Source organism: Penicillium hispanicum, assembly GCF_028827665.1.
Source record: "Penicillium hispanicum strain IBT 35686 chromosome Unknown utg000004l_segment0_segment0, whole genome shotgun sequence".
Lineage (NCBI taxonomy): Eukaryota > Fungi > Ascomycota > Eurotiomycetes > Eurotiales > Aspergillaceae > Penicillium > Penicillium hispanicum.
The window spans coordinates 2,097,813-2,120,413 of NW_026623196.1; the positions used below are offsets into that span (position 1 = coordinate 2,097,813).

The following is a 22,601-nucleotide window of genomic DNA, read 5'->3' on the forward strand; positions in this document are numbered from 1 at the left end:
GGACAAATGATCGCTCTCGTTGTGCTTGGTCGCAATTGGAACTGCATCAGACTATTTGCTTCGGGATCACCAGATAGTGGCTGCCCGCATAGCTGAGAACTACCAAGGGAGGCATGCAATCGCTCTTCATTTTGGCAAGACCGAACACTGTGCCCTGGTCTCCTGCTAGCTCACACAGGATCGCACGTCGGTATCTAGGTCGCTTGGACTTGAAGTCAGGCTTTGTTCCTCTTTTCACATGGTGCAGAATCTGGAGAGTTAGTGCTGGCGCGAATTCATTGAGTCGGGGCCTTGAGAAATCCACCAGATATACATTGGCCGAGCTTCAGCCAGCCAAGTCTTCGCATTACTTGAGCAAAAGGATTTTAACAAAGTTCTGCAGCCCTCTTCTACCAGGGATGAACTGTTCGTCTCCTGCACTCCCCTTTGGGGGGATCCTCATCGACATTTGGACCATACGCCCTGGCATGCCTGCCGACCGCGAAACTACTCTTCTACCCAGAATCTAAATGGCCCGCAATTCCGCGGTGTTCCGTGGCCATTTCTTGATATCAAAGGTTTCCTGTCCGTTTAGATAACCTGCAGCCAACTTAGTACCGAGGTATTCAGAGCCATGTTCGAGTCCTCCGAGACGTTTGAACACCCTTCTCGCCGATGGCATGTCGCATCTGAACGTCCGCACCAGATGCTAACAAGGATGTCGAGATTCGCCAACAACGAGCTGGCAAGCTGGTACCATCACCCTTTCTGGCTACTTGGTTAACAAGGAGCTCCGTGCCGATAGGAGTACTGAGTCTACCATGTGAGTAGGTAATTATCACCTAGCTACATTGTCTGATTCGGTGATTTTCGTCCCGCGGTCAGCTTGGGTCGGACGGCCAGGGCATTGTTAAACCATTTCCTCTTCTTCGGCACGGCTTCCTTAGTAGATTTTTCTCTTTCCATTGCCTGGGATGCGAGTCGCTTGCGCTGATGGCGGGAAGACAAAGGGGACATGAAGGAACTCAACATCAGAAACTAGGCCTTCATCTGCAACCAGTCGCCGTGGACAGCAAGGCCCGATTAGCGAAAGGCTTGACGCCGAGAAGCGCGGTTTATATCACCAGCGCAGACTAATCTTGGAATAGCCAAATAGTGCTGCAGCCTATTGGCTTGTCTCGCTCTTCATAATTTTGACATCCTCAGACTTTCTCCTAGCCGTGTGATCAGCCCAATCGATTGTGGAGACAAAAGCCGATAGGCTCGCGAATAGGGAACGCTTAGATGGTGATCAATCCTACGATCTGCGAGGGCTTGGCATCGTGTTCTCCGTCGCTACTTCTATGTGTTTCGGTATACCTGGACGGCCGGTCCCAGCAGGATGACCGCTGCCTTGGCGAAAGGACGGGTCCTGGGGCTCGCGGATATAAGGCCTTTGCTCGGCATAAGCCAATGGCCTGGGTGTTAATGGAATTCTCAGCCCGGATGGTGAGCAGCGGTGTTCTCACCAACAGACGTCGTAGCGAGGCACTTCCGTCTCGAATTGCGTTGGCACCAGGGCCGCAAATAGCCGACGAAAGACAATAATCCGATCGGTCCCTGACAGGAATGGTTGTGAAGCCCCAGCTATGCCAGGAACCAGGGAATTTCGGGCTCGCGGCATGCGTTTCGTCAATTGGAATGGGCCCGCATTTCCCACTCGTGCGCGGCGAGTCCAGCGGGATACTAAGGAACCTTAAGTAATCGCTAGAGATGGTGGCCAGCGCTGGTCGGTACGAGTTGCCCAGCGTGCTAAGACTCAGATAGGCAGATTGGCCGATTCGCTTATAGGCGAGATTGGCAAGTTGGCAAATTGGCAAATTGGCAATTGGGGGCGTAACGGTCGCGCGCGCCGATCGCCGTGGAACCCGCGTTTGGGGTTAACAAGGGAACAAGGGAAGGTTGAAGGCCGCGCCCTTGCAGAACGTGGGCGCGCGTCAATCCTTACTGCATTGAGCACGATGCTGGATCTGGATCTGGATCTGGAGGTGGTGCAGAAGAAAGGTGGTGGTCTGCAAGCGGCGCGCATTTAGGTCGAGAAGGGGAAGAGCGTGAGCCGAATGCAGAAGGCGCTCGAGAAAGCGAAGCAGTGCAGGACGAAACCAGAGGAATTATTACTATTACACAAGACTCTAGTGCCGTAGTTGAACGCTAGCACTTCGACTCCTATCATGGCTCTGTTTTCGGCGGATCTCGCCCAGACCCTATTTTTCCCTTTCACACCTCTTTCCCCTCTTTGCAATATGGGCCGTGCCTGACCGTGCTGATCTCCCTCGTTCCCCCTCAGTCCATCGTTCAATTTGTCCAGGGTTCTCTAGGGTCTTCAGGGTCTACAGGATCTCCGCGTCGTACGGACTCCTCTGCCCGTCATGTCCAACTTCGCCGGGCGCTGGTCAGCCCTGCTTCTGCTGTCGCTCCTCTCGACTTCGCTCGCCGCCGACAAGAACCTGATCCCAACCTCCGCCTCCTCCTCCTTCCCACAATGTGGTCTCTCGTGTTCGAGTCTCTACGCCGCGCAAGATAGCTGCACCTCCGCCGCCGACTCCTCCACCTGGGTCTCCTGTTTCTGTCAGTCCAGCCTCGTGTCCGGCCTCAAAACATCCGGTAGCGTCTGCTCCAACTGCGATGCGTCCGACCAGAAACTCGTTTCCACCTGGTATAGCAACTACTGCAATTCCGGCGGTTCCAACAAGGGAACAGACAATACCGCGACCACGAGCACCTCCTCCTCCACTACATCGTCGGCGACGTCCACCGCGACGGCGGGCTCCAGCTCCAGCTCCACCGGTATAACCGAGGAGAAAAAGTCCTGGTAAGTGGTTCTTTTCTTTTCTCTCCGTCGAATCCGAAACATCCATCGATCAATGGTCTAACATAACCCGCCCAACAACAGGTGGAGCACCCACTACAAATGGGTCATCATGCTGATCGTCCTCGCCCTGGCCTTCAGCGCCATCGCCGCGCTGGGCATCTGGCTCAAAAAACGCTACGACGCCAAGCGACCCAACCTCTACCATGGAGGAGGCGGCAACGCAGCCAGTAGCAGCGGTGCGCTCGGCGGAACCTCCGGCATGCTCAGTCCCCCGCCCGGACACGCTCCCTCCGCACCGCCAACTCAGTCGCAAACCCGTGGTCTGGCCGCCGAATCCGTGGCCAGCAGCTCCCGCACCGATGTTGGTCCCAAAGGACTTACGCCGGGCAGTCGCACGCGGTTGCAGAAGCCTACAGGCCCGCAGTCCGTCGCCGATGTCGAGATTCGACAGGTACGCCCGTGATCTCGCGGCTCACAATCTTTCCTTATTTTCTTTGGATGTCATCTACTATTCGTGGGTAATCTCTGTGACGTGTGGCCCAAACGAGGGCGCCGACTCGCATTGCATCGCCTTATTTCGCCCGCCCACTTGCATCTATTGGCGTTCTTTTTCGCGGAAATCTGTCTCCCCCTTTTGTTGGGTGTCCGGATCTGTCATGTTCTTTTTATCGTGAGGATCTGTACGGTCTACCGGATATAGGCAATTGCTATTTCCTTCTCTTCTTCCCTAGTATCTTGAGGTTGCTGGCTCGGTTATCTCTGTGACTGGTCTCGCTTTACGTTTATATTGACTCCGACGACTGTCAAGGTACATAGTGCGCGTGCGGCTTGGTCCCCACGTGGAATCTGAGATCTTTTTACCTCCACACCCATTTGGTGCAAGATTTTCCAAACCGCAAGATCGTGGGGAATTAATGACAGTCCGTAGTCGGGGAGATGGTCTGAGTACACTCACGGATGAAAACCTATATATACCTACTGATAAAATGGTAGATGAACTTAAAATCGTCGCTATACATTGGGAATATAGATAGTTCAGGAAACCGTAATGCTGACGATCTTCACATCCACCTCCGGCTTCTCCTTGTAAGTCTTGACATTCTCAATCTTGTGCACAACGTCGAGTCCCTGCACGGCCCGGCCAAAAACAGTATGCTTGTTGTCGAGCCAAGTGGTCTTCTCGGTCGTGATAAAGAATTGACTGCCATTGGTGTTGGGTCCGGCATTGGCCATGGACAACGTGTATGGCTTGTCATGTTTCAAGCTCGAGAATTCATCCGCAAACTCCCCGCCCCAGATCGACTCGCCGCCGGTGCCATCGCCTTGCGGGTCACCGCCCTGGATCATGAACTTGCGGATGACCCGGTGGAAGATGGTGTTGTTGTAGTAGCCCTGTCGGGCGTGCGTCACGAAGTTTTCTACCGTGCGTGGAGCCGCAGAGGGGAATAATCGCAGGTGGATGTCACCCAGAGTGGTATGTAAAATGGCGGCAGTTCCGCTTTCGCGGGCCTTGGTGGCACTTCTGTCGGAGACACCGCCAGTCTCCGTGGGTTTTTCATTTTGCACGTCGCGACTTCCTTTTGCAATCTCTGTCTCATTGGTGAACATGTAGAACCGCCCCTTGGCAAACCCGGTGCTGATCAGAATCGGGTCGCGCGTCTCTGCTTCTTGCAGAAGCGGATTACTGCTAGCCGCCATGGAAATGGTCACAACGCCCTTGCGCTGCGGCTGGCCCTGATAAAGGGCGAGGTTCAGTGCCCGGAAAGGCTCGTCACGGCCGTAGACCCGCACCACGCGGTTGGTGTAGGTGTTGATGCACTTGATTCCGTACAATGATCCGTAGAGAAGGAAATGGCCTGACTCGTCGAAACAGACATTGACCTTGCCGCGCGTCGGCTCATGCTCCAATTCTCGCTCTGCACCTAGCCGCCGTCCGAATTCGACTTCTTCTAGCTGGTAGGGTGCCGTCCCCGCCTGCTGCATCTCTGTGATGGTTGCTATTGATTCGTCGTAGGTGCGGTACAGCTTGCCAGTCGCAAATTCAAAAACGCGGATCTGACGGTCTGGGAAGGACACTGTAGCGAAATGCTCGCCCGAGGGTGAGATGGTGATGGCGGTGGGCATGGATTTGGCTTTCTTGAAAGCGAATAGATTGGTGGACGACTTGAGCTCGAATACGTTGTCCGGCTTTTCAAAAGACCCATCTCCTGCTCTCCAGTATTCGACCATCCCGGACTCGTCTGCGGAAATGACGCAGTCATAGGCATTGTTGAAGGCCAATGACACCACGGGACTGCGGTGGATCGACTTGACCGTATGCAAGGGCTGAGGGTTCTCGCCACGCCCGTCGAATACCTGAATGGTATTGCTAGATTCGTCCGTCACGACCAAGAGTGGTAGAGACGCTCCTCGTCGATGCACCCAGCAGACACACCGAGGGACAAAGTCGAGCGTGTACATAGCCAGAAGATCTACTCAACCCATTAGCAGGTTGACACATACCGCAATGGCAGTCGGTGCCTACCGAAAGTAATCACATCAAAGATCTTGACGGTTTTGTCTCCGCCCGCTGTCGCAAAACTGCGCCCATCTGCACTGACGGTCGTGCCATGGATCTCTCCCGGATGAGCGCGAAACTCCTTCACAAACTCAATACCCTCGGCCATTTTCTTCCAGAACTTCACTACTCCATCAATCGAGCTTGTAATGACGAAATCGGTGATCGGAGCGACGGTCACGAAGGACAATTGCTCCTTGTGCATGAGCGATTTGGAGTAGCGGGCCGAGGCAGGCAGCGCATTAACGTAGACCTTCTCGAAGGGCAGCTTTCGGCGCTTCTTCTTGGGCGCTACCTCGGACGGCAAGGCTGGACCGAAGTCATCGTCGGAGGACTCGTCGCCTACTCTTCGTCAGTCGGTGCCGCGCAATCGCCGAGCGCGTAAGGGTGGACTTACCATTGTCGTCGCCCTCGACAGCAGAGTGCGGGCGCTTTGGCGCACCAGGCTCAGCTTGCTCTTCGGGGCCAGGCATTGTGTTCAATCCAGAGCAGAACCGGGGAAGCCAAGGGAGAAAGCTCGACGATCCATTGCGGGCGGTGATGGGCTGCACCCAATGGGACTGAAGCTCGGGCCACCCAACTTTTCTCCTTTCCCTCAATTCCCCCACTGTTGACGAAAGTTGCTACCTTTCAGCAGTCGGCCCTTTTGATCGTGCAGACCGATTGCTCGTTCTACGCTGATCATCATGGTACGGAAGCACTGACATTCTGTATTTCATGGTTATGGCAAACTAACTTTTTCTGCAGGCGTCCTCTTTCGCCAATCCCACACAGATCTTTGCCGACGATGTCATCGAGGAGAAGGGTGAGAACGCCCGTCTGTCCGCCTTCGTCGGTGCCATCGCAGTCGGTGACCTTGTGAAGAGTACTCTGGGCCCCAAGGGAATGGACAAGATTTTACAGTCTGCGTATGTGGGGAACAAACGTCTCGTGTGACTATGGCGGGGGAATACATACTGATCGGATTATCAAATAGGTCGACCGGAGACATTCTCGTGACGAACGACGGTGCTACGATTTTGAAGTCGATTGCTTTGGATAACGCCGCGGCCAAGGTGCTGGTCAACATTTCCAAAGTTCAGGATGACGAGGTTGGTGATGGCACAACATCAGTTACGGTGCTCGCCGCAGAGCTGCTGCGGGAGGCTGAGAAGCTCGTCAACTCCAAAATCCACCCCCAGACCATCATCGATGGCTACCGGATAGCGAGTCGGGCAGCTCTTGCCGCTCTCGAGACCGTCGCTGTCGACCGAAGCAAGGACCCCGAGGCCTTCCGCAAGGACTTGCACTCCATCGCCCGCACAACCTTGAGCTCCAAGGTGCTGGCACAAGACCGAGACCACTTCGCCCGGTTGGCGTGCGAAGCTGTTCTGCGTCTCAAGGGATCCACCGACCTGAGCCACATCCAGATCATCAAGAAGGCGGGCGGCAAGCTGAGCGACTCGTATCTGGATGAGGGGTTCATCTTGGACAAGAAGATTGGTGTGAACCAACCCAAGCGGTTGGAGAATGCTAAGATTCTGGTGGCCAACACTGCCATGGACACGGATAAGGTCAAAATCTTTGGTGCTCGGGTCAAGGTCGAGTCAACCGGCAAGCTGGCCGATCTGGAGAAGGCCGAACGTGAGAAGATGCGGGCGAAGGTGGAGCGGATCAAGTCCCACGGCATCAACTGTTTCGTCAACCGTCAATTGATCTACAACTGGCCCGAACAGCTGTTCACCGAGGCCGGCATTGTGTCCATCGAGCACGCAGACTTCGACGGCATCGAGCGTCTGGCGCTGGTGACTGGTGGTGAGATCGCTTCCACCTTCGACCACCCCGACCAGGTGAAGCTGGGCTCCTGTGACCTGATCGAGGAAGTCATCATTGGCGAGGACACTCTCATCAAGTTCTCCGGCGTTGCTGCCGGTCAAGCCTGCACCATCGTCCTGCGCGGTGCCACTGAGCAGCTGCTGGACGAAGCCGAGCGATCGTTGCACGATGCCTTGGCTGTTCTGTCGCAGACTGTTAAGGACCCCCGTGCCACGCTGGGTGGTGGTTGCGCCGAGATGGTGATGGCCAAGGCAGTGGAACAGGCCGCACAGAACACAACCGGCAAGAAACAACTGGCCGTGGACTCATTTGCTCACGCCCTGAAGCAGCTGCCGACCATTCTGGCCGACAACGCTGGTCTGGACTCCAGCGACCTAGTGACCCGCCTGCGCCAGGCGATCAACAACGGCATGACCAGCTCTGGTTTGGATCTGCTGACACCGGGTGGTGGCATTGCAGACATGCGGGATCTGGGGGTGGTGGAGGCTTACAAGCTCAAGAAGGCGGTGGTCTCCTCGGCCTCGGAGGCCGCAGAGGTACGTACTCATTCTATCTAGGGATTGGAATCGTCGTCGAGACGCTGACATCGTTCTAGCTTCTTCTCCGGGTGGACAACATTATCCGCGCGGCTCCCCGCCGGCGGGAGCGGATGTGATATGATTGACGTGATGGGCGATGAACATTAAATCCCTGTATCTTTTTTTCTACTTCAGGAATATGAAAAAACCCCGTGACATAGACACGCTTGCTCTTATTGGTGTTTCTTCTCTGCCTTATTGTTGCCTGAATCTAGCCGCATCCGTAGGTTGTGTGGAATTGAATTCTGCCTGATCGATCAGGTATTCACCGCAGGCGCCACTTGGACCCTGACCGGACCCTGCCGGACCCTGAAAGGACACTGTTCGCCACGGTCGTCGGTCGTCGGGGGACCAACCCGCCCCAATAGAGATTTAGGGTGATCCAGCGCACCGAGGCTGCAGAGCGACAAACTGCCGGTTTTGGCTCGGTAGGAGACAGCTGATCTGTGCATCCTCTCCCAGAACTTTACCCGCGTGCGGTAATTGGGGCCCGAGGATTCCGCAATGACGATCAGCGCAGGCTATGATCGACTCTAGACAGATCCCTGTCCACTGGGTCGAGCACACGGTCGAGCACACACTGAGGGCGCGCAATCCATATGTCGAATTGTTCGCGCCCCCTGAGCTGGACGGGGTACAGCACTTAGGCATCCGCGCGAGGGATGCGAATGCCAAGGACGCTGGTCTCATTTGGCGCTGCAGGTTCCGTCCAGGACCCAAGTGTCCCCGTCATTGGGTTATATTTTTAGGGGGCGCAACTGGTCACCGCAGCGCCGCCCCTGGAAGGCACGAACAGCTGATGCGGAGGGCATAGAATCGTATTGTCGTTCGTACAATGTAGAGGGCGAGCGTGCAATTTGCTATTGGGAGGGGAACGCCTAGTCCTGACGCATCTACGGATAGGGTTTACTGCTTTGCCTCTTGCGGGCCCCACCCCGTAATCTCCAGACAGTCACACCCGGCTGTGCAGTTGGCTCTGACCTCTCCGACCCTGTCCCGGGCTCTAGACTTTTTCTCTCTTCCTGCTTCTCTTCTCTTCCTTCGACTCCCCTCCAGAAACAACTTCCCCCCGCGCGGCATTGATCGTGTTTCCATGCCTTAGTCGGTCCGCTCGTTTGCAATCCTCCATGATACTTTCCCAGTGGCTGGCCACCCTGCTGGGCGGCTCGCTCGCCGTCCAGGGTGCTCTGGCTATCGACCTCAGTGTCGATGATGAAAGTCGGTGAACCTTCTGCTTTTCCTGTTGTTATGTGCGCATCGTCTGACCCGCATCTACTTTTCTAGATTCCATCAAATCCGCCGCCAAGACCATCGCCACCGACATGATCGCCTACTACAACGACCGTAGTTCGAAAGACATCCCCGGAAAGTTTGACGGTACTTGGTGGGAGGGTGGTTCTATGTTCATGATCCTCATTCAATATTGGTTCTTGACCGGCGATAGCCAGTTCAACGACGCCGTCCAGGACGGCATGTACTGGCAGAAGGGCGACGACAATTACTTCCCCTCCAACTACAGTCAGTACCTGGGCAACGATGACCAGGTATTCTGGGGTCTAGCTGCAATTACCGCGGCTGAGTTGAATTATCCTGAGCGAGATGGACAGCCGTCATGGGTCTCGCTGGCGCAGGGTGTCTTCAATACCCAGGTGCCCCGCTGGGACACTAGCAGTTGTCATGGTGGAATGCGCTGGCAGATTTGGCCCTTCCAGAGCGGATATACGACCAAGAACGCCATCTCGAATGGGGGTCTGTTCCAACTAGCAGCTCGTCTTGCCCTGTACACGAAGAACTCTACTTATGCCGACTGGGCGGAACGAATTTGGGATTGGAGTGCTACCACCCCGATACTCAAGGAGAGCGCCTGGACCATTGCTGATTCCACCACCTGCGAGACCCAATGTACCGACCATGGCGACTACCAATGGACCTACAACTACGGTACCTATATCAGCGGTGCGGGCTACATGTACAACTATACCAACGGCACTGTCCAGAAGTACAAGGATGGCATTGACGGACTGCTGGGTACCGCTAACCAGTTTTACCCGAGCTCGGGCTACGGCATCGACGACGGAACCATTCTTGTTGAAAAGACATGCGAGCCGAGCGGGAAGTGCGACCGAAACCAGATCACGTTCAAGGCCTACTTTGCCTCCTGGTTGGCGTTTATGACCACTATCGTGCCAGACACCAGCAGCAAGATCCTGCCCAAACTGAAGACGACCGCCACCGCTGCGACCAAAACCTGCACCGGCTTGAGTGATGGCTCGCATTGCGGCATCAAGTGGTATACCGGGAGCTGGGACGGCTCCGATGGTCTAGAACAGCAGATGGCCGTGCTAGGTGTTCTTAATGCTATCATGGTGCCTTTCAAGAACCAGGCTCCCTACACTGCTGACACGGGTGGCACTTCCAAGAGCGACCCGAACGCCGGTACCAACACCTCTACTACCATCCCGCAGCAGAACACTGTCAGCACCGGCGATCGAGCAGGTGCTGGGATTCTGACTGTCGTCTTTGTGACAGGTTGGGCAGTGGCGGTGACCTGGATGATCAGAGGCGGTTAGAAATGGTTTATTTGTTCTCGCATTTCTTTTGGAACTTCTTTTTTTTTTCTTATGTCTTTCTTCCATCCATAAGCCGGGGTGCTTTCTTTGCGTTGATGTATATTCCCTGCTGCCCCGGTGTGTACTTGTGGCTTCCTCTACTCCCTGTATCTTTGTTTCTTTCTCCTTCCTGCTTCTTTCTTCCTCTTCTTGCTTTCTAGTCGGAATGACTCCGGCAGCAGCGTGTATCGCTGGGGAATTCTGGGGCGTCCGGAGATACACTGCGATGGGTTTCTATCGTACTGGTTACTTCAAATGGAAATGATGGGATTGTCATTGATTATCCAAACAGACTGGGGGCCTTGCATGGGGCCAAATCCTCATAAACGTAGATTGTGAATCTGTGTACTGAATGTAGTATGCCAGATATCAGATTCCAGACATATACAGAACTTGTGGGTGATCCACCGCCGTGCAACCGGGCTCTAAGGAGACCAAGCACGTCTGCGACAGAGTGCAATCAACGCGGAATGGCGACACCAGGGGAAGTTGCGTGTTCAAGGATGGCGTGGCCCCGTATCAGCCGCTGTACATCCGCAATACAGCGGGGCGAGTGGCTGGGCGCTGCCTGTACGGCCCAGAATACGCGTGTATTACACACAATTCTCTTCGAATCCCTTCTGCCTCAGCTCGTCAGCCTTCTTCAGCCTTCTTCCCCCTTTCATTCTCTTCACCCTCCATCGAATTCCTTCCCATCATCCAGTCCATTCACCCTCTGTACGGGCTTCGACTATCCGATCAATCTACTGTTGGGAGTGGGGGAATGATCCGCTCCCCGGTTCTCGACTCGCTCCACACTCGCATTCCCTCATTCCAAACGTCAACCGACAATCCGCACGGATTCATGATCTCTCCCTTCATCTAACGTCGCCGCCAATTTTCCCCTGCCATACCGACACATCGTGCTGACGTTCCCACGATGCGGTGGCGGCTGCCGGGCGCCCGATCGACCCTCCCCGCCAGCGTCGCCCTCCTCCTACTCCCGGCCCTGGTCGCTCCGCAGCAGCAATCAGAACCTCATGACTCCTCCCCTCCAATCTCCGTGCCGTTAGCCGCGGCCGGAGCAAACTCCCATAGTACAGCCCCTGCGGCTGTGCCTCCTCCCATCGTGAAATCCAACGATGCGAGCGCCCTGGCAACTCTGGCTCTGGCGGGCTCCGGCCGCGCCGTTCGAGCCCCTCTCACCCAGGCTAGCAGTACTGCTGCCGGTCTGGCGTCGCAGCTTCATGCGCGGTCCCTGCAGGACTGGGAGGTTGAGGATTTTGTGCTGCTGGCGACCGTCGACGGAACCATTCACGCCCGAGACCGCAAGACTGGCACCGCCCGCTGGGCGCTCGAAGTCCCCAGCAGCCCCGTCGTCGAGAGCATATATCATCGGGCCAATCGAACGAGTTTCGACGAAACTCAACCCGAAGACGACTTCTTATGGATTGTGGAGCCGAGCCAGGATGGAAGTCTGTATATTTACAGCCCCGGCCCAGACGCCGGACTACAGAAACTGGGCTTGACGGTCAAGCAATTGGTTGACGAGACCCCTTATTCTGGCGTTGATCCTGCGGTGACGTATACAGCGCGGAAAGAGACCACTCTTTACACTATCGATGCCCGCACGGGTAGCATCTTACGGGTATTTAGTTCTCGCGGGCCTTTCACGACAGGACAGGAATGCCGGAAAGTGAATGGCCAAGACGACGACTCGGAAGAGTGCGAATCAACGTCCGGCACACTGGTTCTTGGTCGGGTCGAATACGCTGTGGCCATTCAAAACACCGAAACGGGCGATCCGATATGCACCTTGAAATACTCCGAATGGGCACCTAATAATCGCGATATGGACCTCCAGAGCCAATACTTTCGGACAATGGACCAGAGTCATGTCTACAGCATGCACGATGGCGTGGTTCTCGGATTTGATCATTCTCGGATGGACCGGCCTCGGTACACGCAACGCTTTTCATCCCCTGTGGCCCGCGTCTTTGACGTGATTCGACCCGGAAACAAAGATGCTCCAGATGCCTCAACTCCATTGGTGCTTCTTTCACAGCCGCTTCAGCCACCCGATCCCGACTATGGTACATTAGATGACCGAGACATGCGGGTGTTTATCGACTCCACAGGTGCTGGTGGGTGGTATGCACTGTCCGAGGAGACATATCCTTTGGTCACTGGTCGTGCTCCAATGGCTCAATGCTACGACAAGGACTTCTTCCGCAGAGGACAGTCCCTGATGAGCTTGACTGCAGGACAACAACGAGACGCGCTGGCTGGTGTTCACTCTCTTAACGGCCCACGTCTCCGCCCTTCCATTCCTCGAATTGGCGGCTCCTCCACCACCGAATTTTCCAATGACACCCCACGTGAGGTCTTGCGAAGTCCTTCCGAGCTCGCACTTCCTCCGGCTTTGCGGAACAGCGCAATCATCCGTAAGAGCTGGGATAATGCGCTAGACATCGTTGTCACCCTTATCCTGCTGTTCATCGGTGCCTTCATTTACTTCAATTCCCACCATATTCGGGATCTCGCCAAGCAGAAGCTTGACATTAAAAACATCATCAATTCCAATGACAAATCCCCCCTCTCGACTCCGACCACTCCCATAGTTGGCACAGCCCCTGATATCAAACGAGCATCTACGCCTACTCGACCCGTGCCCGATGTAACCATCGAAGTTGATTTGGCGGACTCCGGTCCAGATGGCGACTCCACTCCCCGGGCTTCACGAGATCACAGCATGCCCCCTGGTACCACCAATCGCTTGCAGTTTCGTGAACCGTCGCGTGGCCCCCACGAAACTGACGGGGATGATACCGATAAAGCAGAGAAGAAAACGCCACGCAAGCGCGGAACTCGCGGCGGGAAAAATCATCGTCGCAAAAAGAAGCCAGGCAGCGAGGCAGACGCGGCGGATCAGGCTGATCGGGTGGTGGAGCAGGTCAAGCATCTGGCTCCTCAACCTCGCCTGGAGCCTGATATACAGTTGACACGCACCGTGTCAAATGAGATCACGGAAATGGATGGGGTTGTCCGTATCGGACGGTTGGAGGTTTTCACCGATGTTGTGCTTGGACATGGCAGTCATGGAACTGTGGTTTACAGGGGTGCCTTCGATGGACGCAATGTGGCGGTCAAGCGAATGCTGATGGAGTTCTACGACATCGCATCCCACGAGGTGGGATTGTTGCAAGAGAGTGACGATCACCATAATGTCATTCGGTACTTCTGTCGTGAACAGGCTGCTGGGTTCTTGTACATTGGTCTGGAGCTGTGTCCCGCCTCTCTGCAGGATGTCGTTGAACGACCAATTCATTATCCTGAGTTGGTTCAGGGTGGCCTAGACATGCCAGATGTTCTACGACAGATCACTCAAGGTGTTCGGTACTTGCACTCCCTGAAAATTGTGCATCGTGACTTGAAACCTCAGAATATCCTGGTGGCTATGCCGCGTGGACGAACTGCGTCGCGGGCTATCCGACTGCTGATCTCTGATTTCGGTCTGTGCAAAAAGTTGGATGATAATCAAAGTTCCTTCAGGGCCACCACCGCTCATGCCGCTGGTACGTCTGGCTGGCGTGCCCCTGAACTACTTGTGGATGACGATGCTGGACCTCTAAGTCTTGCATCTCAACACACCGAGTCATCTGAGCCTGCGGTGGTTGATCCACAGACCAATCGGCGTGCTACCCGTGCCATCGATATCTTCTCACTGGGATGCGTGTTTTATTATGTTCTCACTCGTGGCAGCCACCCGTTCGATAAGAATGGGAAGTATATGCGGGAGGCAAACATCGTGAAGGGCCAATTTGACCTGCAGGAACTGGACCGGCTAGGTGATTATGCCTTTGAGGCTGACGATCTTATTCGCTCCATGCTGTCTTTGGATCCTCGTCAGCGGTATGACCTGTCCTTCCATATTGAATGGAAAAAATCTGTATGACTAACTTTGCTTCTTCTAGACCTGACGCGAGCTCCGTGTTGATGCACCCATTTTTCTGGCCACCATCGGACCGGCTGAGCTTCCTGTGTGACGTGTCGGACCACTTCGAGTTCGAACCGCGCGACCCGCCCTCCGATGCACTCCTCTGTTTAGAGTCAGTGGCTCGGCGGGTGATGGGGCCAGATATGGACTTCTTGCGACTGTTGCCTCGTGATTTCAAGGAAAATCTGGGGAAGCAGCGTAAGTACACAGGGTCCCGAATGTTGGATCTTTTGCGTGCGCTCCGCAACAAGCGAAACCACTACAATGACATGCCTGAGTATCTCAAGACCCATATCGGTGGGCTGCCAGAAGGATACCTCAACTTCTGGACCGTCCGGTTCCCGAGTCTGTTAATGAGTTGCCACTGGGTCATCACAGAGTTGGAGTTGACACAGATTGACCGGTTTCAGCGGTACTTCTGTCCGCCTGAGTAGAGGGTATTTTTTGGTTGCCATTTAAGAGGGAAAAAATGTTTGGTACATGTACAGCACTTTAGAACGCATTGGACGAGTCTATTGGCATTTCCACGAACCAGTGATTCCAGTGATCCGTAGGCTTCCATTGGCTGTGTAGGCACCCGCCTTCCCTGCGGTTTGCTATCTATCAACTGCGTAGCTGCAGGAGTCTCGGGTCAATGAGATCCCGTAGGCGGCCTGTAATTTCAGGCACCCACATCCCCCCCGGGTTCTGCGCGTCGTCTTTTTCGACTTTTCCCCTATCGCGTCATTCATCTCCTACCCCTTCCTTTCCTCTTGCGCATTGCAGTGTCGCTCTTTTTCTCCAAGCGTAATGTCTTATTAAAGCTTTTTTCCTATCTTAATCTCTCCAACCCACTGTTAAATCTGCTCATCATGGTTTTTCTACGTCTTGAAGTCAGAGTCTATCCGCGGGAGCAGACTCCCCCAAGCCCGGGCCTGTTTGGCTCGATCATGGGGAGAAATGATCGGAGCCGCGAAGAGCCTAATACTGTACACTTCGCATCGTTGATGCTGGACCTGGAAAAGCCGGAGGAAATAACCATGGCCGACCTGGCGCTCATGATCGTCGAGGAATGGAGCGTCGTGCGCCCAGATCAAGAGTCAGTACAACCGCTGCTCCGATTGTCAATTGGATTGTGGGAGAACCCGCCAGCTAACCATGTTCTCGCGACAGCCCGATCGAAATCAAGAAGATGGTGGACGACGCACACCCGAACCTCAAGCCTAGACTAGACTGGACCGTCGAACGAGTATTTGTGGACCGAGGCAAAGCCCGCAAAGATGGCTATGATCAGTATGGTATTGTGCGTGTCATCACGAAACCGTACGAGCATTGCCCCCAGCGATTCCCGTCCGTGGATCAGGACATTGATGGCGCGATGCGGGAAGCTATGCGCAAACAAGCCAAGGATAAGACGGAAGCGATCGTGAAACGGTTCTCGCCGATCGCGGAGGAGAGGGATACAGACGAGGTTTCTACTCGGGCGCTCTCTCCTGGGCAACATCGCGATATTCCTCTCTCTTCTGTCGAAGTCGAAGCTCGAGATCACGCAGCGGAAACGCAGCAGGCCGAGTCGAAGTTGCAGCGACCTTCAAGAAATACTATCGCTGGTACACCGCCGATCAGTCCTAAAGAAAGTGAGGAGCTTGGAGAATCTCCAAGCCCTGTGCAACATCAAGAAAATGGCGTTGCCTGGAAGAACGGCACTCCGGAATGGCTTATCAGACAGACCACGAAGAAATCCGTCCCGAGATCAACACAAGAACCTCACGCCCCGCAACCTTCCGGCGATATCAACTCTCGGAAACGCAAGCAGACTCCTGAGCAGGATCAGCCCAGCAAGGAACCTCGCTTGGAAAAGCCATCGGCCACACAATCGAGTGCTGCGGAATCCTTGCCCGAACATCTATTGAGCCCGTCGCGCAGACGTCAGGCTCGCTCGTTCGCCAGTCCCCACCGCAGGCCGAGCATCACTGAGCGGTCATCACACAACGTCCAGAATGGCCTCGGACTTGGTATTACGCAGAGCCCCTCGCGCCCAAAGTCAACACCTGATTTGCCTTCAAGCCAAAACTCGTTCAAGGTTCCTCAGTTTCCCAGCAGCGCGCTCAATAGCTCGCAAAATGGCCACATTGAAACGACTCCCAAGCCATCTGCTCTGCGGAAAGATTCACCCGCCGATAGATCTCAAAAACGACTGTCTGTGTCTTTCGCGGGCGGTGATGATCTCGCCAGAGACTCTGACAAGGGCTCGCAATCAACGCCACGAAACAAGGCTTCTAAACCCCAAGCGCCTACCAGTACTCCCAGGAACAATAATACTCCATCCAGCAGCCAAGCTAGCCGAGTTTGCTACCCGCCCCAAACGGATCCTGAGAGGCTCAAACAGATTCAGCAGAGAGTTGACAGGGAGGCGCAGGCGAAGCAGGAAGCCGAAGAGAAGCTGAAGGATCGCAGTACAGACCCCAAATGTCTGCCCATCCTCGAGGAAATTTCCGCCTCGTTTGCCGAAATCAGCAGGCGTAACAGCACCAAGAACAAGAAGGGCAGTCGTGACAATCACCAAAAGATCGAGGCCTTGAGGAACAGGATTCCTGTTCTCATGGATCGCCTACATGAGGTTGAGAAGACGTTGACCACTAAGAAGAGGAAGTCCTCCGTGGCCGGACTGCCCAATGGGCCCTCAACAGTGCAACCTTCTGCGAATGAGCCTGCTCTTCCCCGCAATGATACCACTGTCGCTCGCGCCATTCCAGCCAAAACTAAATCTACATCGCCGCCGGCCGCTGCTGTCAACCCGACTTGGTCATTCGACAATGCGAAGCGAATTCGCCGATCTAGCAATGCGTCCACCACTAGCACACGGAGCCGGTCGCAGGACGTCGGCACCGCTGAAAAGTCCCAGAAGATTCCATCTCCAAGTGTGACTACTCGGTCTTCTCAGAGAAAATCGCCACGGTTTTCTAAGCCATCGCCTCCCATAGTCATCTCTTCATCATCGTCGGAAGAAGAGGATGATGACGACGACGACGATGATTATGACGATGATGACGATGGGGAGCAGCAGAAGTTGGCGCAAACTGAAGACAGAGAGGAGTTGAGAAAGATGGACGTGGATGACGATCTAGAAGGCCAAAAGGAAAAGGCTGGCGAAGAGAAGGAGATCAACGACGTGGAAAAGGAGGATCGCGACAGCGAGAAGGAGAAGGATGGTAAGGACGATAACGAGGGTGAAGACGAAGGCGACGAGGAGGCAAATAAGGCCACCGAGCCCGTCGCAGAGGAACAGCGCAAAGTCGAATCACAGAAGGAAAGTGAAGAGAAGGAAAATGAAGAGGAGTCGGATGCAATGGAGGTTGATGAAGAGCCTAAGACGGCAAACCCCCTGAATTTGATAGCTGATGAGGCCGAAGCGGACGACGGATCCGGTGACGAGGAAGGATCCAGCGAGGAGGATGATTCCAGTGAGGAGGATGAATCTAGCGAGGAGGAAGAATCTAGCGAGGAGGAAGAGAAGCTCAACGGGGTCAGTGAAGGAGCTGCTCACATGAAGGAGAAGACCGATCGAGACGACGAGCCCAAGAATAAGAGAGATGAGTCCTCCGCAGAGAGCGACTCCTCGTCCTCTTCTTCCTCCTCGTCGGATGAGGAGGACGAGGATGAACCCCAACCCAAGTAAGTTTGATTCTTCTTTCGACCACAGTAGACAACTAACAACTACGTCAGTCCGGCTCCCCTCCTCCGTCGCTCACCTGCAGTCTCCAAGTCAAATGCCCCATCGGCGCCCTCACAGCCTCCCTCGTCTCAGGCGAAGCATACGGGACGACCTACATTGAAGGGCCTGCTCAAAGCTCAACATGACGAACAGGAGGCCAAACAAAAACAACCTTTGCCAGCGACAATCTCTCCCAACCTGCGTTCTTCATCTCAGTCGGCACCACGCAGGGAGATATATGATGTACCCCCGGATACCGACGAGTCCGAGAGCGATAGCGACGATGACAGTGAGCAGGGGGATATTTTGCCCAATGGCAACTCTATGAAGCCGCGTAAGCTTTGGCCGGCTCGCAAATAGATGCTCCAGGTCACTGTTACCCATGCTGACTTGTTTTCTTTCTCGTTCGAAGCGATGCATGTTGTTTATTTGATATCCATCCTGTTCTGCTACGTGATTCACACTCATCTGTGACATTCGCTTTTCTCCCATGTTCAACAGTCGCATTCTTTATCCTCTCTAGGATGTCTTTTTCTACTAGAAATCATGGTACATTGGCTCCATTTCGCTCAAGCTTTTCGGTGCTGCCCTCCTCCTTCCAGCCACGAGGAGGAGCTTGTACCTCGTAATTCCACCCGAGAGTATCCTCGATAGTCCCATTTTGGATTCCTCGGAGCGTATGCAATAGCTTCACGCAGATCTCGCCTCCCTGGCCCTGGTCCCCGCAGCGGTAGTCAAACTTATCGCCCCGAGAGCGCATCGTGATGCTGCGGATGGGCACCAATGCTGCCGCTGTACCCGCAGCAATCACTTCATCAAACTGGGCCAGTTCCTCATACCCAACGCGTCGCTTCTCCATGCGGTATCCCAGCTTCCGGGCAATGTCGCCTACCGACGCCGCCGTCACCGAGTCAATGGCATTGCGACTGTCCGGCTGCACCACCGTCACACTCTCAGCGCCCCGCTTGACCCCGATAAACGCCGACGTCGAGAACTCATCAATCTCGCTCCGCGTGGCACTGTCCAAATGCAAGGTAATCCCAAACCCCTCCCGGCGCGCGCGATCACTATGCCGCAACACCGGCGCATAGTTCCCGCCCACCTTCGCATTCCCCGTCCCATACGGTGCCGACCGGTCAAAGTCCTCCAGAATCAAGGCATCCACCGCAGTCGCCCCGTGGTACACCCCCGTGGGCATCACGTACACGGCCAAGGTATACCCGTCCGGCGGACTCAGCCCCAGCTGCGCCGAGGACCCGAACAGCAGCGGCCTCACATACATCGCCGCGCCCGACGCATGTGGCGGCACGAACTCGGCATTGGCGCCCACTGCCAGCCGCACGCACTCGAGGAAGAGATCCTCGGGCACGGGCGGAATGGACACGACCTCCGCCGACTTCTGCATTCGCCTCGCATTGCGGTCTGGGCGAAAGATGGTGATTTTGCGGTCTTCTGCGTGCCGGAAGGCCTTCAGGCCCTCGTAGACTTGCTGGCCGTAGTTGAGGCCCGGGGCCATGCCGTGCACGGTGATGAATGGGGATGCGACGAATCGCGGCGCGGACCATTTGCCTGACCCGGATTGGGAGAAGTGGCACTCGACATGGCCATTGACTGTGACTGTGAGTATGTGGGCGTTTGTGAAGGCTCGTTACGCACCATCGCGGACTTTGAAGCCGATGTCTGCCCAGTCGAGGGCGGCGGGCGGTGGTGGGAACATGGTGGGTTGGAAGCTGGAAAAGCGATTGTAGAATGCGGGGGAGATTGAAGATCTGCGGGGGCGCGGGGGAGCGAGCTTTATATCGTCGCGACGCAAGGTTGAGTTTGGGCGGTTGACAACTCAGTCAGTGACACAGTCCAGTCTTCGGTTCCACTATAGGCGAACCGTGCCGCATTGGGTTTCCCATGGTGTGGATCTCCAACGAAAACCGTTACAATAGGCCGCATGCCTTTGGTGATGTTGGGGCCACTGCATCTACGAGGTCAACATGGGGAATGCGAGGCTGTACGGGCCGCTGATGACGACTCAATCGCGAACTAATTTCTTCGCTCGACTTGCCACGGATACTCTTGCTGAAATGGGTATCGCATCCGGGTTGGTCGAGTCAGTCCCGATGCGATCATTTCTTCGACTACGATTGAGGATGACCACTCGACGGCTACGTATGCTCGCTGCGCCCAAATGCTGTCACTAGACAGACTTTCAGTCCACCCGGAGTCTCATGCTGTGCAAATCGCCTGTACTGATCTGCGATGTTCTCGAACTCGTCTTCATAAGTGAACATCCACGACGGATCTATCTTGCCCTGGATGACGAGGTCGAGAAGAAACGGGTGATACTGGGTGCGGTCAGAACTCGCATGGAAGACGGATGAAGCACACACCTTCTGTGGCCATGCTTGACCACCTCGCACTGTCAACGCCTTTTGTGCGATGGGCCCAATGGGAAGGTGAGTCGTGAAGCAAAAGTCCCCCGTGAGCGCGATATTGCCGCCCTTGCGGGTTGCCTTCATGATCGCCGCTACGGTATCGCTGCTTTCGCGCTCCAGTCCGATCGTCCTCATTGCTGCATGAGATGCGTTGTGCTTGCTACCAAGTCCACACGCCTCGATGGATCGATCCAGCCCCTGTGGTTGGACGGAAAGAAGGTAATCACCCACCTCGCGGTGCTCTTTCACGTCCACAGGCGTCATGCCAAACTTCTCCGCCAGTCGCAATCGCGCACGATCCCGATCCATCGCGTAGATTTTCCGCGCACTGCGAAGTTGGGCGAGTCGCTGTATCGACAAGCCCACCGGTCCGCAGCCCCAGACTCCGACTATATCGCCAGGGTGCACCTCCGCCAGCTCCAGGGCATGCCACGCGGTGCCGACCACATTCGCCAGGCCAAGCAGCTTCCGCGCATCGACGCCCCGCGGTGCCTTCACACACGTTAGGTCTGCGTGAGGCACGCGGCAGTACTCGGCCTGATCCCCAGGATATCCGCCGCAGAGCCGGCCATAGCCCAGGGCGCCGGACAGGCGCTGGCCGTACGCATCCTCCGTCTCTTTGGAGGTGTTGGTGACATCGCAGAGCGAGTACTGCTGGCGCTGGCAGTACTCACAGCGCCCGCATGCAACCACCGGGAGAATCATCACTCGGTCTCCGGGCTGGATTGTCCTCACCTTCGGCCCGACCTCCTCCACGATTCCGATGGCTTCTTGGCCCATGATGTCGCCCTTTTGTATCGCGTCGTTGAGATCGCCTTCGTAGATGTGCAGGTCGGAGCCGCCGATCGTGCAGTGTGTGATCTGTACGATCGCATCGCTGGGATCCGTGATCGTGGGCTTGGGGACTAGTCCGACTTCGATTTCCCGCGTTCCCATCCATCGGGCTGCTTTCATTGTGATCGTGGGATGAGGTACATATCCTGGGGATGTGAAGGGACTGTCTCTGAATTAGACCAAGGGGTTTTACAATCTAGTAGGGGACCTCTTGCCTTGGTGATACCGCAGCCATCGTGGGAGGAAAAGATCACCATAAATTGAGTAGTGAAGAGAAAAAGAAAAATCGCCCTGTTGGCTTTTGGAAACTGTACAAATTAACTGCGGATGAAATTTTTTGTGTTGTGTTGTATTGAGACATGACAAGCTAGGGAACCTACCTTTGATTTCACCATGATGCGCATCCCTAAGCATTGGCCATCGAGTGGCGAGGAACCATGGAAATGCCCTCGGGGAGCTCTATATATAATCTGTATACACCTCGGGGAAACGACTGCTCGCCGAGAACTATCAAGCGTGTCAATCATTCAAATTAGCAATGATCACCGCATGGGGTCGTTCGGCTCAACAGCCGGGAGCACAACTGAGCGTTGCGCACGTTGCGCACGTTGTGCAACAACAACGTTCAGACAACGTGCCCGGCAAGGCGTTAGGATGTGATTATCCTTCGAGAATTTTCCTAGTTGTTGCCGATAGCCCATGTACATTGCACGATGCGGAATGCTAAAAGACTAATCGACACAAGCATATGGGAACCGAGTAATAAACCGGCTCCGGTTCGGGTTTCGGGGCGGGATAAGGGGCGAGATATGAATGATTTATAATGATCATGATTTTCAATCCCAAGCCCCGTCGGGATTAAATTGGGCATCAGGGGTGATTTGATATCCATCGAGGGGCGCTGATCGGAAAATCCTTTCAGTATAGTACAGTGCCCTGAGTTCCCGTAGCTGCATTATCTGACTCAGTGATCGAGAAGTACATACATACATAAAAAAGGGCAAGGGCAACGGAGATAAGGCACAGCTTGGTGTATAAAGTACTGACGGATTGCGTTGTATCCGTCCTCCATTCACGCCTGGGATAGGCGGGAAAAGTTTGAAAAGTGGAATATCCACACCACTATATGTGCCAGGTGGTGCAGTGCCAGGAGTCACGGCGCTATCGCGGGATTGCCGAGATGGCCCGCAATGGAGCCAATCGGAGCGGCTCCTAAGGCCGATCAGGTCGCATCGATTGCTTAATTCTTCAGTCCCACCCGCGTCTGGACCGGGGTTCGCCT

General features: G+C 55.0%; 8 protein-coding genes across 8 annotated transcripts; 5 read left to right on the forward strand and 3 right to left on the reverse strand.

Moving 5' to 3' along the window:
* Positions 1–2,387: 2,387 nt before the first annotated feature.
* On the forward strand, positions 2,388–3,293 carry N7459_004540 (uncharacterized protein; the record flags this gene model as incomplete). Its single annotated transcript, XM_056943724.1, has 2 exons — positions 2,388–2,830; positions 2,912–3,293. The coding sequence occupies 2 exons, from the start codon at positions 2,388–2,390 to the stop codon at positions 3,291–3,293; spliced, it is 825 nt and encodes a 274-aa protein (XP_056800607.1).
* A 572-nt stretch (positions 3,294–3,865) lies between these two features.
* Positions 3,866–5,860, reverse strand: N7459_004541 (WD40 repeat domain-containing peptidylprolyl isomerase; the record flags this gene model as incomplete). The annotated part of the gene is made up of 3 exons (XM_056943725.1): positions 3,866–5,301; positions 5,355–5,729; positions 5,785–5,860. 3 exons carry the CDS (start codon positions 5,858–5,860, stop codon positions 3,866–3,868), a joined length of 1,887 nt encoding a protein of 628 aa, XP_056800608.1.
* A 213-nt stretch (positions 5,861–6,073) lies between these two features.
* Positions 6,074–7,857, forward strand: N7459_004542 (chaperonin-containing T-complex subunit CCT2; the record flags this gene model as incomplete). Its single annotated transcript, XM_056943726.1, has 4 exons — positions 6,074–6,076; positions 6,135–6,295; positions 6,364–7,738; positions 7,798–7,857. 4 exons carry the CDS (start codon positions 6,074–6,076, stop codon positions 7,855–7,857), a joined length of 1,599 nt encoding a protein of 532 aa, XP_056800609.1.
* Positions 7,858–8,907: 1,050 nt separating this feature from the next.
* On the forward strand, positions 8,908–10,350 carry N7459_004543 (glycoside hydrolase family 76 protein; the record flags this gene model as incomplete). Its single annotated transcript, XM_056943727.1, has 2 exons — positions 8,908–8,998; positions 9,065–10,350. The coding sequence occupies 2 exons, from the start codon at positions 8,908–8,910 to the stop codon at positions 10,348–10,350; spliced, it is 1,377 nt and encodes a 458-aa protein (XP_056800610.1).
* A 958-nt stretch (positions 10,351–11,308) lies between these two features.
* Positions 11,309–14,799, forward strand: ireA (bifunctional endoribonuclease/protein kinase IRE1; the record flags this gene model as incomplete). Its single annotated transcript, XM_056943728.1, has 2 exons — positions 11,309–14,280; positions 14,343–14,799. 2 exons carry the CDS (start codon positions 11,309–11,311, stop codon positions 14,797–14,799), a joined length of 3,429 nt encoding a protein of 1,142 aa, XP_056800611.1.
* Positions 14,800–15,216: 417 nt separating this feature from the next.
* N7459_004545 (uncharacterized protein) lies at positions 15,217–18,023 on the forward strand (the record flags this gene model as incomplete). The annotated part of the gene is made up of 2 exons (XM_056943729.1): positions 15,217–15,443; positions 15,518–18,023. 2 exons carry the CDS (start codon positions 15,217–15,219, stop codon positions 18,021–18,023), a joined length of 2,733 nt encoding a protein of 910 aa, XP_056800612.1.
* Positions 18,024–18,603: 580 nt separating this feature from the next.
* Positions 18,604–19,776, reverse strand: N7459_004546 (branched-chain amino acid aminotransferase; the record flags this gene model as incomplete). Its single annotated transcript, XM_056943730.1, has 2 exons — positions 18,604–19,670; positions 19,716–19,776. The coding sequence occupies 2 exons, from the start codon at positions 19,774–19,776 to the stop codon at positions 18,604–18,606; spliced, it is 1,128 nt and encodes a 375-aa protein (XP_056800613.1).
* Positions 19,777–20,215: 439 nt separating this feature from the next.
* On the reverse strand, positions 20,216–21,439 carry N7459_004547 (putative formaldehyde dehydrogenase; the record flags this gene model as incomplete). The annotated part of the gene is made up of 1 exon (XM_056943731.1): positions 20,216–21,439. The coding sequence occupies one exon, from the start codon at positions 21,437–21,439 to the stop codon at positions 20,216–20,218; it is 1,224 nt and encodes a 407-aa protein (XP_056800614.1).
* Positions 21,440–22,601: the final 1,162 nt, after the last annotated feature.